Raw genomic sequence first — 14,731 nt, 5'->3', positions numbered from 1 at the left:
GAAAGAGAGCTCTCCATGTGTTTCCACTCATGGAATCAAGGCTCCAAATACAAAGTCCCAACAGAATCACTTCATTCCTCTGTATTTTCCCATACCCCACTAGGCACCTAGTCCAAGTCATCATCGTCTCTTCCCCGAATCCCTGCCACAGCCCCTAACCCACGCCACAGGAACTCACCCCTGGCCTCCTCTCCAGAGCACACTTTCCTGACAGTGACTCTTCTAATTTTCGCATTGTTTATAAACTGAGTAGCCTGAGAATTTCCCAAGTCATCATGTTTTTGTTTCTTTTTCTCAACAGTCCTTACCTCATTTATCCCTTTTTCTTTGGCATTTTACTATAAAACAGCAAGAGGAAATCTTGCTACACCTTCAATACATTACTTGGAAAGCTCAGACAAACATCCAAGTTCAAACAAATTCTGCTTTCCATATAACTGTAAGACACAATACCACAGTTTTATTCCACTGTATAACAAGGATCCTTTTTCCTCTGGTTTCCCTAAACATGTTCCTCATTCCTTTCTCAGCCCTCAACAACAGCATATTATGAAAACCTATACTTCTACCAAGCTTCTACAATGACTTTGATATTCTCTAAAATGAAACACATTTTCTCTACCACACTCCTCACTTCCAAATCCTCACCAGAGCATCTTTAACATCCCTACTTATACTAACAGTCTTTCTAAGGTAAGGTAGGCTTTTCCTATCATGCTCATCAAATTTCTTCCATACACTGCCCAATATCCAATTCCAAAGCCACTTCCACATTGTTTAGGTATTTGTTACAGCAGCACACCGTTTCCAGGTACCAAAATCTGTATTTGTGTCCTACTGCTGTTGTAACACATGACTGTAGACTCTGTGGCCTGAAACTGCACATAATTATTATTATTATTATTATTACTATTAGAGACAAAGTCTCACTCTGTTGCCCAGGCTGGAGTGCAGTGGCACAATCTCAGCTCACTGCAATCTTCCCCTTCCGGGTTCAAGTGATTTTCCTGCTTAACCTCCCAAGTATCTGGGGCTTCAGGCGTGCATCACAACACCTGGCTGATTTTTGTATATTCAATACAGACAGGGTCTCTCCATATTGGCCAGAATAGTCTCAAACTCCTGACCTCAAGTGATCCTCCCGCCTCGGCCTACCAAAGTGCTGGGATTACAGACATGAGCCACCAGGCCCAGCCTTGAAACTACACAAAATTATTATCTTATGGTTCTGGAAGTTCTAAATCAAGGCGTCAGCAGAGCTGCATTCCTTATAGAGGCTATAGAGTGAGAATCTGTTTTCTTGGCTTTTCCAGCTTCTACAAACCACCTGCATTCTTTGGCTCATCCTCATGCTCAGAGCAAGTAATGGAGCTCTTTAAATCTCAATCTCTCAATCTCCCTCTCTCTCTCTCTCTCTCTCTCTCTCAGGCACACACACACACACACACACACACACACACCCCTTTGCTTCCACTGTGGCTTCTCCTTCTCTGATTCTGACCCTCTGCTTCCTTCTTATAAAGACTCTACTGATTATACTGGACCCATTTAGATAATCAAGGATAATCTCTCCATCTCAAGAACCATAACTTAATTACAATCTGCAAAATCCCTTTTACCATTAAGGCTTCTGTGGATTAGGCTATGGGCATTCTTAGGGGCTATGATTCAGCCTACCACACTCACCAACCCCCTATTATGGGTCAAGTATTGGACGACATATGGTTGCAGAGTGATAAAAAAAACTGCATATGCACTGCTCTGTTCTCCAGGAATGTATGTTCTAATGGAAGAGTCAGATATGAATCCGAAAATCACACGGATAATCAGCCCAATACAATCATTGTAAGTTGAGATGAAGGCACTGAAGGCTTGGGAAACATGGCAGTACCAAGTGTCTCTCTGAGGAAGCAGCATTCAATCTGAGGCTGGGAGGGTGATAAGGCACAGCTGGATGGGGAATTGGAAGAAGACCTTCTAGGCAGAGGCATCAGCAAGTGCAAAGGCTCTGAAGAAAAAGACTTTTGGGGGATGAGGGAGGTGGAAACAGCAACGAGATGAGGCTGTAAAGATGAGAAGGACCAGATCCCTTGGGAACTTCTGGAGCATGGTGGGGACTTTAGGTTTTATTCAGAACATGACAGGAAGAGGTTGAAGAGTTGTTTTGCTTGTAATTTTTTTTTTTTTTTTTTTTTGAGACTGGGTCTCACTCTGTAGCCCAGGCTGGAGTGCAGTGACATGATCACAGATCACTGCAGCTCCTCCTGGGCTCAAGTGATCCTCCCACCTCAGCCTCCCAAAGTGTTGGAATTACAGTGCTGGGGCTGAGTCCATGCCCCACTGGGTTGAGGAATTTTTAAAGCAGGTGAGTGATGTGATCATCACTCTGCTATGGAGAACAAATTGAGTCTGAGAGACAAATGGGGATGAGAAGAAATAGAAACACACATATTCAGTAAAGAGAAGACAGTGGCCTAAACTGGGCATGTGGTAGTTAAAATAGATAGGACTGCATAGATGTAAGATAGGTCTTGGACCAAAAATAACTCATAAGACTTGAGGAGATTTGGTGTGTGAGCCAAAGGTCTGGGATATGGCTATAGGTGTAGCTGGCATATGAGGAATGTTGCAAATTAATGGAAATGAGATATTGAAGGGACTGAGATGCCAGGAAAAGGAATGGGGCATCCACATGCACCTTAAAATAATATAGGAAAACAGCACATGGGAGGGAAGAGAGGAGGTAAGTGCTAAAATCTACAGTGGATAATGGGGCCAGAGGGTCTGGGATGTCTTCCAATGATGGTTAGGGGAAGAGAGAGCACAGACTGCTGGTCTGAGTAGCAGAGAGCATATGCAATGCAAGGAGTCTCACATGAAAACAGCAATGGGCAGGGTGAAAGGCAACAGCTCACCTCCAGACCTTGATGAGGGGCAGAGAAAATGAGCAGCCTCCACTTTAAAGGTTGGCAAAGAACTTATCTAAGACAAGGAGGAGCAGGAAACATTTGGGGAAGATAAGATGGAGTGTACTAATCTTGGTCGCAAATGGTATTATGGGCAGATTTTAGTGGGAGGGTCTATTGTGGGTTGAGTTTAGAGAGAAAATGCAGAGTATCGAGAGAGTGAAGGTGATGGGGACGATGTGGAAACAGTGGCATGAGGAATTTAACTGGGTGCTGGGTTGCTAATGCTTTAAGTCCCAATAGTGCGTTCCCTGGGGGATGCTGGGTGCTTAGGCCTCTCTGTATTTACCAGTGGGCTGGAAGGGAAGCCCAGCATGCTTTTCCTCAAGGTCTTCTATGATAAGAGAATAAGCAAGTGAGTCTGGGTCCAGGAGTATGGGGTTGTGTAAATGTGCTCTTACCTTCTTGTTCATCTGGTCTTCTTTAGTGGTTCTGCTTAAATGTCACCTCCCAATAAAGTCTTTCCTAATCTCTCTGACTCGTCTTTTCCACATATACAGAACTTTGTGCAGACTTCTACTGTAGCACCTACTATATGCACTTTATTGTCTTTTTATTTATTTATTTTATTTCCTTTTCTTTTTTTTTTTTTTTGAGATAGTCTTGCTCTGTCAAAGACTTGCTCCACCCAGGCTGGAGTGCAGAGGTGTGATCTCAGCTTACTGCAGCCTCCGCCTCAGATTCAAGTAATTCTCTGCCTCAGCCTCCCAATTAGCTGGGACTGCAGGTGTGTGCCACCATACCTGGCTAACTTTTTGTATTTTTAGTAGAGACAGAGTTTCGCCATGTTGGCCAGGCTATTCTCAAACTCCTGGTCTCAAGTGATCCACCCTCCTTGGCCTTCCAAAGTGCTGGGATTACAGGCATGAGTCATCCTACCTGGCCACCCTTGCTTTTTATATATCTCTCCCTGAATAGAATTTTTTCTCAAGAGTGAGAATAATGCTTGGATTATTTCTATTTTCCTATAACTGGGTACAAAGTCTGGTAGCCTTAGTAGGAGCTATGTAATGCTTAATTAAGTAAAACTTAGCCATTGTTTGCTGGTCATTATTTTTCTACATAAATGGTAGATTTGAAGAAAAGTTTAGATATCCTTAATATAATTATTACTGGGAATCATTACAATGTGTATGCTGTGAAGTATACACATTATATTTAACTTGTTTTCTTAATAGATAATTTTCAGTTAATTATATTCAATAGGCCGGGCGCGGTGCCTCAAGCCTGTAATCCCAGCACTTTGGGAGGCCGAGGCAGGTGGATCACAAGGTCAACAGATCAAGACCATCCTGGTCAACATGGTGAAACCACGTCTCTACTAAAAATACAAAAAATTAGCTGGGCATGGTGGCGCGTGCCTGTAATCCCAGCTACTCAGGAGGCTGAGGCAGGAGAATTGCCTGAACCCAGGAGGCGGAGGTTGCAATGAGCTGAGATCGCGCCATTGCACTCCAGCCTGGGTAACAAAAGTGAAACTCCGTCTCAAAAAAAAAAAAAAAAAAAAATTATATTCAATAAACCATTTTGAAAATATTGTCAAGAAATATGTTGCTGATCTTAACTAAAATTTGCTTAGATGGCCGGGTATGGTGGCTCACGCCTGTAATCCCAGTACTCTGGGAGGCTGAGGCAGGTGAACCACCTGAGGTCAGGAGTTCAAGATCGGCCTGGCCAACATGGCAAAACCCCATCACTACTAAAAATACAAAAATTAGCCAGGCATGGTAGCAGACACCGGTAATCCCAGCTACTCAGGAGTCTGAGGGAAGAGAATCAGCTGAACCTGGGAGGCTGGAGATTGCACTGAGCCAGTATTACACCACAGCACTCCAGCCTGGGCAACAGAGTGAGACTCCATCTCAAAAAAACAAAAATAAAAGTAATAAAATAAAATTTGCTTAGGTACCAGTATTTTATATTTTCTTGATAATGGCTTGGTGTCGAGCTAATTTTATTATAAGACTTCAATTTTTAAAATTCAATTTTGTTATAATAAACTTACATGTGTCAAAAATCAAATATATAAATGTATGCAGTGAAAGTCTCATGGTGACTTTCCTTCTGTACCTGAGAGCTTACTGGTTCTTTCCTCAATTGTTTTCTTTTAATTTCATTATATTTTACACCTAATGACTATGTAAATGACTTCCGATCATTGTAATCACAAACAATGCTGCCACAAATAACCTTGTTCATAAGTGTGTTCACGTGTGTGCAAGTCAATATAAGTCACTTTTAATTAAATATTAACAATGATGTTGAATCATTAAATTTATTGCAAACTATGCAGTTACGTTAATATGGTTAAAACAATTCCTCATTTCAAGCTTCGAAGTGTTGTCCTTGAATATCAAGTGGTAGACTGACGTATTACTGTACATAATGTTCTAAGAACATTGATCAAGGGGAGAGAAGGTGCCAGTAACCCAGCAAATACAACATTAATACACTCAGTTATTAAGGGGCATAAACTTTATTGACATCCTACATCTATATACTCATGGAACTACTGACATTATTAATAAAATATTTGCTCTAATGCTACTGAATTTTTAAAAGCCAGTTTAGTTAATACCATGCTTTATAAACAAGTAATGGTTATATGTTATATGATTAATGTTATACAATTTCTTTTAAATAAGCATAAAGACTCATGGAAAACTATCATCAGAGTCAACCATTAATGGCTGATATGTTACAAACAAAAGAAAAGGGAAATAAGTTATCAGGAGACTTTCGAAAGTGAATATAGTAGGTGGCAGAACTGTCCACAGGAGATTTGAGAAGTCCAATTTCTCGAGGCATTTAAATGGAATAGAACTGACAGCTAGAAAAACAAACTCAAAAGAACAATCCTTCTTCAGCAGAAGTAAAAGGCCAAAATGACCTAATAGATTTTTTCTTTCAAAATTCTAGGACTCAAAGAACACTGCCTCTAAGTGCCTCTTTTGTTGGATTTGTTTGTCAGGGTATGCATTCATCAGTTTGCTTAAAAACTGCATTGTTTGTGACAAAGAAAAACATGTTAAACAGTATCAGAGTTGGTTAAGATTCCCAGACACATGACTTTGTTCTATACTCTAAGACCCTTCCAAGGATGTTTCCATTGACATACTGACTTAATCTGAAAACTAGTGATTGAACAGGCTGGCATTGCAGAGTTTGTTGATTACGAGTTTTGTGGTGTTCAGTTTATATTCCTATATAGCACCTTTTTGTATAAATTTTCCTACAATCAATTTAAAATCAACCAGCTATGTGAGTTTGCCAGTAGACATATATAGCAGCTATATGAGCATAGCAATAGGCAGTAAGCTACATGAGTTTGGCAATAGGCATTAAGACCGTGTAAATACTTTACTGCTCTCCGTGTTTGTATAACCCTTTATCTTTTGGAAGTCAATTAAAGCTTTAACTCCAAAGAAATCCATGTGTGGAAAGATGTATGTACCATTCAAAAACAGAGAAGTATAAAACAGAATCAATTAATCTGAATCTTGAAAGTCCAGAAATAGGTGCTTGATTTAACACAACTAATATCTGTAAAGCAACTCACAGTGGTGCAAGGTTCATGCCAGAGCAGAAGAAAAGGAAGCACAGAGGAGGTGCAGCATATGATCAGTATCTTATTGGTGCAAGGTTTACGCTAGAACAAAGGTAAAGATAATAAGCACAGAGGAATTAAAGCACTGATCAGTATCTTATTTCCTGACTTCAAAATGTAAATCTAGGCATACCTTCCCACCTTTCACCCATGTTCATTCCACTGCAAAAACATGATCACTGTTCTCACAAGGTGTCTGGGGAGTGGGCTGCATGGTGAGCAACATGGTGCAAATTATAGACGGGATACAGGGAGTTGAAAACCAGTAAATGCAAACATAAGAACTCGTTTTGAGGTGGAGCAAATCCTCTATTATGATCACAGAGATGCATACACATAGAAGAGGTGTAGGTAGGTTTTAAAAGGTCTCACGCACTAAGCTAAACTCAGGAGACAATGGGGAAGCCATAGATTTTGAGTGGTGGAATGACATCAGAACATCATGTAATGAAAATTAAGCTTTAGGCCAGTTGGGAGATTTTGGAATAATTCAAGTGAGAAGTAATGAGAGCATAAACCAGTATGCTGGGCAACTGGAAAGAGAGAACCTATAGATTCAGAGAAGACAGAGTCCACAGGACATGGTACCTGATTGACTATGTGGAATAAGAGAATAAGAAAGAAATAAAAGATGGCTGGCCTGGGAATGGTGGCTCATACCTGTAATCCCAGCACTTTGGGAGGCCAAGGTGGGCGGATCACATGAGGTCAAGAGTTCAAGACCAGCCTGGCCAACATGGTGAAACCTGGTCTCTACTAAAAATACAAAAATTAGCTGGGCGTGGTGGCAGGTGCCTGTAATCCCAGCTACTTGGGAGGCTGAAGCAGGAGAATCTCTTGAACCTGGGAGGTAGAAGTTGCAGTGAGCAGAAATCACACCACTGTACTTCAGACTGGGCCAAAGAGCAAGACTCAGCTTCAAAAAAGAAAGAAAGAAAGATGGCTGGACTTCATTCTACCCTTGCTACAATCCAGTGTGGCTAAGGAGGGGTCACCTGCTAAGAACATGGCCATCTTTGCCTGCTTCTTTGACAGGTACTACAGGTAGGGGAAATTATCTAAGTAGGAAGTCTAGGCACCCCAAGCTCCACCAAGAAATTATATATTAACCTTGGCTAAGAAAACACTACATACACTTCCATACTAGTTGAAGATCAAAGAAATTAGGATGCAGATTGTATTCTATTCCAGTTCTATTCTGTAACTATACACCTTAGATCTTGATGAGATGAACCATAAAAAAGAAAGTGATAACTTATGTGCTGCGAACAAACCGTTGGTTGTTTATGTCAAGGCAAGTGAACTAAAAGGCAAGTGATTCAATATTCAAATGACAGTGTGAAGCTTCTGCTTATATAGTCAATAGCTCTCCACTCCTCTGAAAAACTAGAGGAGACCATTTCAGTCTTTTCTACCTGTCTTCCATGTTAATATGTACTCTATTGTCCTGGCTTTAATAACCAATAATTTAGATATAAAATTTTGTGTCTATATGTTTGCACATTTTGCAAAAGATTGTCCATAGTTTTCATAAGATTTACACACTGGCCAGGTGCAGTGGCGGACACCTATAATCCCAGCACTTTGGGATGGGTGGATCACTTGAGCCCAGGAGTTCAAGACCAGCCTGCGCAACATGGAGAAATCCTATCTCTACAAAAAATACAAAAATTCACCAGGCGTGGTGGCGCGTGCCTGTGGTCCCATCTACTCAGGAGGCTGAGGCAGGAAGATCACTTGAGACCAGGAGTTTGAAGCTGAAGTGAGTCATGATTGGACCACTGCACTCCATCTTGGATGACTGAATGAGAACTTTCCGGAGGAAAAGAAATTTACAGTGGCGTCAGACCCAAGAAAGCCTAGAACCCGGAGAGATGAATAGCACAATAGACTAGGTGCCTGTCTACTTTCTCATTTTGCTCTTTTATTTGTATGATTTATCTATTTTTGAGCAATTCTAGTTAAGTTTTCTGATGCTTTCCTTAGAAGAATGTTTTGAGGTAAAGTAGTTTGCATGGCCTTTAGAAAATGGAAAATGTCCTTCAGAGGACAAAGTATAAGCACAGGTGAAATTGGTGCAAAAGCAGCAAGGAAGTCCTGCCTCAGGTCTGCATGTGTTTTTTCTGTAAACACGAGCACTATTCTTGTAAGTATACAGAGGACTCGCCAACACTGAAAACCATGGAATCTTAAGTCATGTATTATGCTTCCCCATGTAGACTTCAGCTGTCTTTTAACCCTACCTTTTATCTTCAGATTTCAAGGAAACATTATGATTTCAAATTCCTAAACTCACATCTAGTCCTAAAGTCAAAACAACACAACTTGGTATCTAAATCAGCTGAAATGAAATGAAATGCACTTGGCAAAATCACCCTTTTATGTAGTGGTGTAATAATAACAACTGCCCTGTGACCATCCTATGCACATCCACCCTTGGCCGCATCCCAGGATATACCCGAACTTCGTCTCAGCTGTATCTCTTTGTCAGTCACGTTAAGAGACAGCTGTGGAATGTTTGGTCTAGAATATCCCAACAGGTGCTCCTTCCATCTAGATTTCTGTGGAGTCAGATAGAATTTGATATCTAATCCTATGTCCGAGGCTTCCTAAAGCAGATATCCATCTACAGTAAAAACAGCAAAAACAGTTCTCACACTGACGGATAAACTGTAAATGCAGTTGATCAAACATTCAAATCTACACATTGAAATAAAGAACTGACAAATGAATTGGTTCTTTTTACATTAAATTTAAGACTATTTTTAATGGAACTAGCTGAGTTCTACAAGTATTTCACAACTTTCAATCAGAAAGAGCCATATGTTTTTCAGTATGACTTCTTATTACTTGTAATGTAATTTCTTCTTTTCTTCTTTGTTGGTCTTCCCTGTTTCCGTTCTTCCATTTTCCTGTATTTTGGGGGCATAACCATCTCTTTCCTTTAAATTTTCCTTTTCCCATTAATTACCGAACACAAGAAAAATATTTGCAAAACAGTCTTTCCCACCAAAAAGGTATAATATGAAAGTAGAAAAATGTTTACATGAGATGCTATGCTGTATTAATATGGTAATCTAATTTCTAAGCTATTTTAAAGATATGAGTACTCATTTTTTAGGGTAAAGACAATTTAGCTTTGTGGACTTCAGAGGACAAATTATAAGCACAGGTGAAATTGGTACCTGAACCCTGGTGTTCCAGAAGAGATGGATTCTGCTTTGCCGTTGCCTTTACCATTAACATTGTGAGTCACTGACAAGGTCCATGATGAAACTGTTTACCAATATTTGCAAAGTTGTATTTATGAATAAAAGCATCCAAATGCTTAATTTTGAAACATTTAAAAAATATGAGTTGCACCTCACATTTATGTCTCGGCTGAATTGCATGCAATCCTATTGCAGTGGCCTTAGTTGAATGGACAGAGGCTCAGGAAAGGCCATCAGTAGGAACATGTTAGGTGAAATGTTTAGACCATTGGGACAGCTGTTAAGGGGATAGTGTTACGATACAAAGGCTGCCTACATTTTTGACCAAAAAATGGGCAGATCAGCCACAGTTTCCTCCTGTGCTGAAAAAGAATGATAGCACATGCCTGTAATCCCAGCACTTTGGAGGCCGAGATGGGTGGATCGCTTGAGGCCAGGAGCTCCACACCAGCCTGACAACGTGGCAAAACTCCATCTTTCCAAAAAATACAAAAATTAGCTGGGCGCAGTGGTCACCAGGCTGACGCACAAGAATCGCTTGAACCGGGGAGGCAGAGGTCGCAGTGAGCAGAGACCACTCAGCTGCACTCCACCCTGGGTGACACAGTGAAATTCTGTCTCAAAAAAACAAAAGAATGATAGCATCATATAGAAAGGTAGAAGATACCTGGGACAGCTATGTTTATCATGGAAGGTCCCAGATTCTCACTCTCCAATACAGCAACCAAACCTTCCTGAGCATAACGCTGATCATGCCACTGGGCTTCCCTGGGGTGGGCATCTGTTATTTAAGAAACTGTGGTTACCAACACTAAAGGGAAATAGAGAAAGTTCTTTCTTTTCCAACTTCCTATACCAATTGAGAAGAGGCCATTTAAAGAAGCCACAACCCAAAACCCCAAAATATGTAACTAAGGTCAACGCTCAAAATGGCCATAATTTAGAAACAATATTTCATTTATGCACAGAAATAATTTACTCATAAGCCCAGCCCTCTCAGATTAATAACACCACTATCAGCTTTACAGCTGTTTACTTCCCTTGCTTTATTTCTAGACATGAGAAATAAGGAACAAAATTATGAAAACAATTGGAATGGCAGCCTACAGACAAAACAGACAAAAGGTATCAACAGTGGGGCCAGATGTGAGCACTGTAACCAAGGGAACACCAAATCAAGTTGCCCTGACTATATACAACAGTTACAAATGGGTTTTTAAAAGAAAAAAAGAAGCAGTTTCTAAGTTGTTTGCAAAGAACTTATATCAAAATAACATAAATTATTGATAGGCTAAACATCTTTTTTGTATCACAAATTCCAGGAACACATCGAGTAAGGCAGTTAGGAACAAATGTCTTTAAATAATTGCTCCTGCTCAGGGGTCCGGGGGGCGTGGCTGAAGTCGCACCCTCCTGTCTCTGGGCCTGATACATTGTGCAGCCCTTACAAAGCTCAGATTGCTCTGAGCTATTTTTCTTTTTTCAGGGAGTTGCACAGCTACTGACAGAAGGCACATCTTGGTTTTAGTTCATAGTACAAACCTCAGTTACGATCAAATGTTTTCAACTTCCTTTCATAATAAGGTTTTAAACTCAATTTCAAGTAATTAGACCTTCTCTGGTTCTAATGAGCTGAAAAGCAAGAGAAATTCTTGCGTACAAATGGAAAAATCTGTTTTCCCGACTTTCTCTCTGTAGTTCTGAAATCAAATGAAATTACTCATCATGGAAACTTATCATATGAAAATATTGGCCAGCATTAAATTCTTGTCCTCCCCAACCCCCACCTCCTTTTTTCCTATTTTCTAACCACCATCGTTTTGTTAGGCCAGCTTAGCTAGCTTTACATCTGTGAGCCTAGCCTGAGGGACTGCTTCCTGTGTCTGGAATGTAAAACCCCTCTCCCCACTAGGCTTCCGGTCCTCCCTCCACACACACACACACACGCACAGACACACACGGACTCCCCTTGCTCCATCCCATTCACATGTATGTCATTTTTAAGTCTCCATCTACATGTTTTTAAGTTATAATACGCATTTACCATTTTTGTACATGTGCTACTCAGTGTACCGGCTGTGTTTCCTATCCAGTTGCCCATTCTGTATGTGTCTATCTTAAAATACAAGCTCATGCATGACTTAAGCCTGGAGAATTTGCTGAAGACAAAGGCAATCAAGATGCCATGTGCAAATGCTTTTTTTAATTAAGCTTGTGATAGCAGTACATATTTAAGAGATAAGCGGAAAGATTTTTGAAAAATTATAATAAAACTAACTTAATGAAACCTCCCATACTCCTTTGATCACTCCCAGAATACAATCATTACTTTCTTAATCTTAGGAAATATCAGGAAACAGCAATGAGACTACTTGTGGGTAACTTATCTAGTTTCCCATGCTATAAAAGTACCTTATAAAAGGGACAGGGTTTTTGGATCTACAAAAATGTGTAATCAACCACAACTCCACATGGATAGGAAAAAGCTGGAAAAGCACTATTGTTCATTCTCATAGTTTTCTTCTTTTACTTACTAAAGCTATACTCAACTAAAGTGCGTTTTTCGTCTAAAATGAAACGAGCATGAGGAAGCCAGAAACAGAACCTCTAACTATAGTAGAAAGGTTGTGTGATCTCTGTTGAATACAAAATGCATAGTTTCCACTCGGTTACTGCTTAATTGTAGTGAAAGTTTTTGTTTGGCGACAAAGGCGCCATTTGTATATTATTTTTTCCAAGTGAAACTCTGGTCTGGGATTGGTTGCAGATAAGGGCAGTGGAGAACTACGCTTCATCTCCCTCCTTCGAAACTCTGAAACGTGGCTTTCTTTCTACGAAAAATTCAGATTGCATTATGGTCAATTCCAAAATGTTAGATGGAAGGAATATCTGCCCATCCTTCACTTTCCTTGGAAAAAGTTGCTCTTCGGGTTTTAAATGCGATTACAGTTTTCCAGTGTGTGAAACCAGGAAAACAAAACACTCAACGGTGTACATCCCTACACCTAAATCGTCAGAAATAATAGGCAGCTAGGTTAATTATCCTTGATTAGCAGGATCAGAGCCATTAGGGTGCTCACTGGTTTAACAAATGAATGCCCTTAAGCGTCTATCATTTGTAACTCCTAGAAGCTTTAATTTCTACAAGAAACAGAGTAAGATGAGCCCTCTTGCTTTTAACAGCGCAAAGATTCTACCTCTCCTCTTCCAGCCGGGTAACCTCTCCAGCCGCTCCCTCCAGCATCACACACATCCTGCAGGAAAGCCCATTTACAGTCAGGCACATCCCCAGACGTCCTCTCCAAAACCCCCCACCTCCTGTGCACCGGAGAAAAGGAGAGAAGCCCCCACTTCCTTTCCAAACTTCACTAGCAGGAGAGGGAGCTGAGAGCAGCCTTTTACCTCCGTTCCCAAAAGCGAATGTGAAAACGTCCGAGAAGGTACATCCTGCGAGTGTAGGTTAAACCGAAATCTGAATATAATGCACGATCCCAGATAACTGCGATTGATAAAGACGATGTTACCGACGATATTATTAGGGACGGAAGCCACGGTTGTCTCTCCTTCCTCCCCTCCCTGCCAACTGTGTTTCTTGGAGAAATCGCAGGTTCGGTTCATGCACACACTTTTGTTAAACACAGACAAAACCATGAGTTACCTTCATTGTTCTGTCGCCCGCGAGGGAAGCTCGAGCGGAGCGGAGGGCAGATCCCAAGGGTCGCAGCCCCTGCCCGCGTGGACCGGGTCTGCCGCTGCAGAGCGCAAGACCTGGGGCAGTGCCCCGGGCGGCGGCGAGTACACGTGGCGGGCGGGATTGCAGACCCGCCCTCTCGCGGCGGAGACTCGCGCTTTAGCAGATTGCATCAGCAGGAAGACTCCTAAGGCTGCTCCCCCAGGCGGCCCCCAGATGGTGGATTCTCTACCAGCGAGAAGATTCGGAGCCAGCGCCCAGCCCCCAGAGTCACTCACTGCTCACTCCGGGGGTACAGGGGGGAGGTGCCAGTGTTGCAAGCAGGTGACACGGTTACCCCCGAATCAGTGCCCGTGGGTGAGTAGCTGAGTGTGGGATGCCCGTGTAACATTTATATGGGGACGTCAGGGAGAAGGAGGAAAGAAACAGATCAGAGGTCAAATATGATTGCCATCCCCTAATCATTGTCTCCTGCCCACATCCTTACTGTCACCAAAGTAACTTTCCTGCATGCCAATAGGACCATGGCACAACCCCGCCCAAAAGTATACGTGGATCCCCCGCGGCTACTTTAGATGTACTTTTGCAATAGTAAAGAACGTGTGCCTGGTTTGCCAGTCTCTTTCCTCGAGTCCCTTAGTCCACCCTCAAAATAACCATTTTTGCCAATGTATTAGGTACATGGGGGAAATCTTTTAATCCTTTAATTTGAGCATATAAAATTCTTTCTAGGGCCGGGCGCAGTGGCTCAAGCCTGTAATCACAGCACTTTGGGAGGCCGAGGCAGGTGAATCACGAGGTCAAGAGATCGAGACCATCCTGGTCAACATGGTGAAACCCCGTCTCTACTAAAAATACAAAAAATTAGCTGGGCATGGTGGCACGCGCCTGTAATCCCAGCTACTCGGGAGTCTGAGGCAGGAGAATTGCCCGAACCTAGGAGGCGGAGGTTGCGGTGAGCCGAGATCGTGCTATTGCACTCCAGCCTGGGTAACAAGAGCGAAACTCCATCTCAAAAAAAAAAAAAAAAAATTCTTTCTAATGTGAAATTGCCGGTAGCCCAGTTGGTCCCCTCTAAGTTCTTTCCCCACATCTATATAAAAGCTCCAGGATTGCTACTTTTCCATGTCCAGCTCCTAGGTCAGGCTCCATGACTGCCTAAGTGTGCTGCCGATTGGCCCCAGCTCCCTCTCTGTCAATCTGGCAAACTCCCATTTCTGTAAATTTCAACCCAAGCCTTTGCTGTGGAAGTTGC

At 41.8% G+C, this 14,731-nt stretch overlaps 1 protein-coding gene across 1 annotated transcript in view; it reads right to left on the bottom strand.

The window, feature by feature from the left end:
- Nucleotides 1-13,566, bottom strand: part of BCAT1 (branched chain amino acid transaminase 1) — a 111,552-nt gene extending 97,986 nt beyond the window's left edge. The window contains exon 1 of the mRNA XM_035256067.3: nt 13,444-13,566. Within this exon, the coding sequence (XP_035111958.3) occupies nt 13,444-13,449 (6 nt within the window). The 5' untranslated portion in view covers nt 13,450-13,566. The remainder of the gene's footprint in view (nt 1-13,443) is intronic.
- Between the last annotated feature and the right edge of the window lie 1,165 nt (nt 13,567-14,731).

Source organism: Callithrix jacchus, chromosome 9 (genome assembly GCF_049354715.1).
Source record: "Callithrix jacchus isolate 240 chromosome 9, calJac240_pri, whole genome shotgun sequence".
Classification (NCBI taxonomy): Eukaryota; Metazoa; Chordata; class Mammalia; order Primates; family Cebidae; genus Callithrix; species Callithrix jacchus.
The sequence above is the reverse complement of the archived record's forward strand: the minus strand, read 5'-3'. Positions and strand labels throughout refer to the sequence as shown.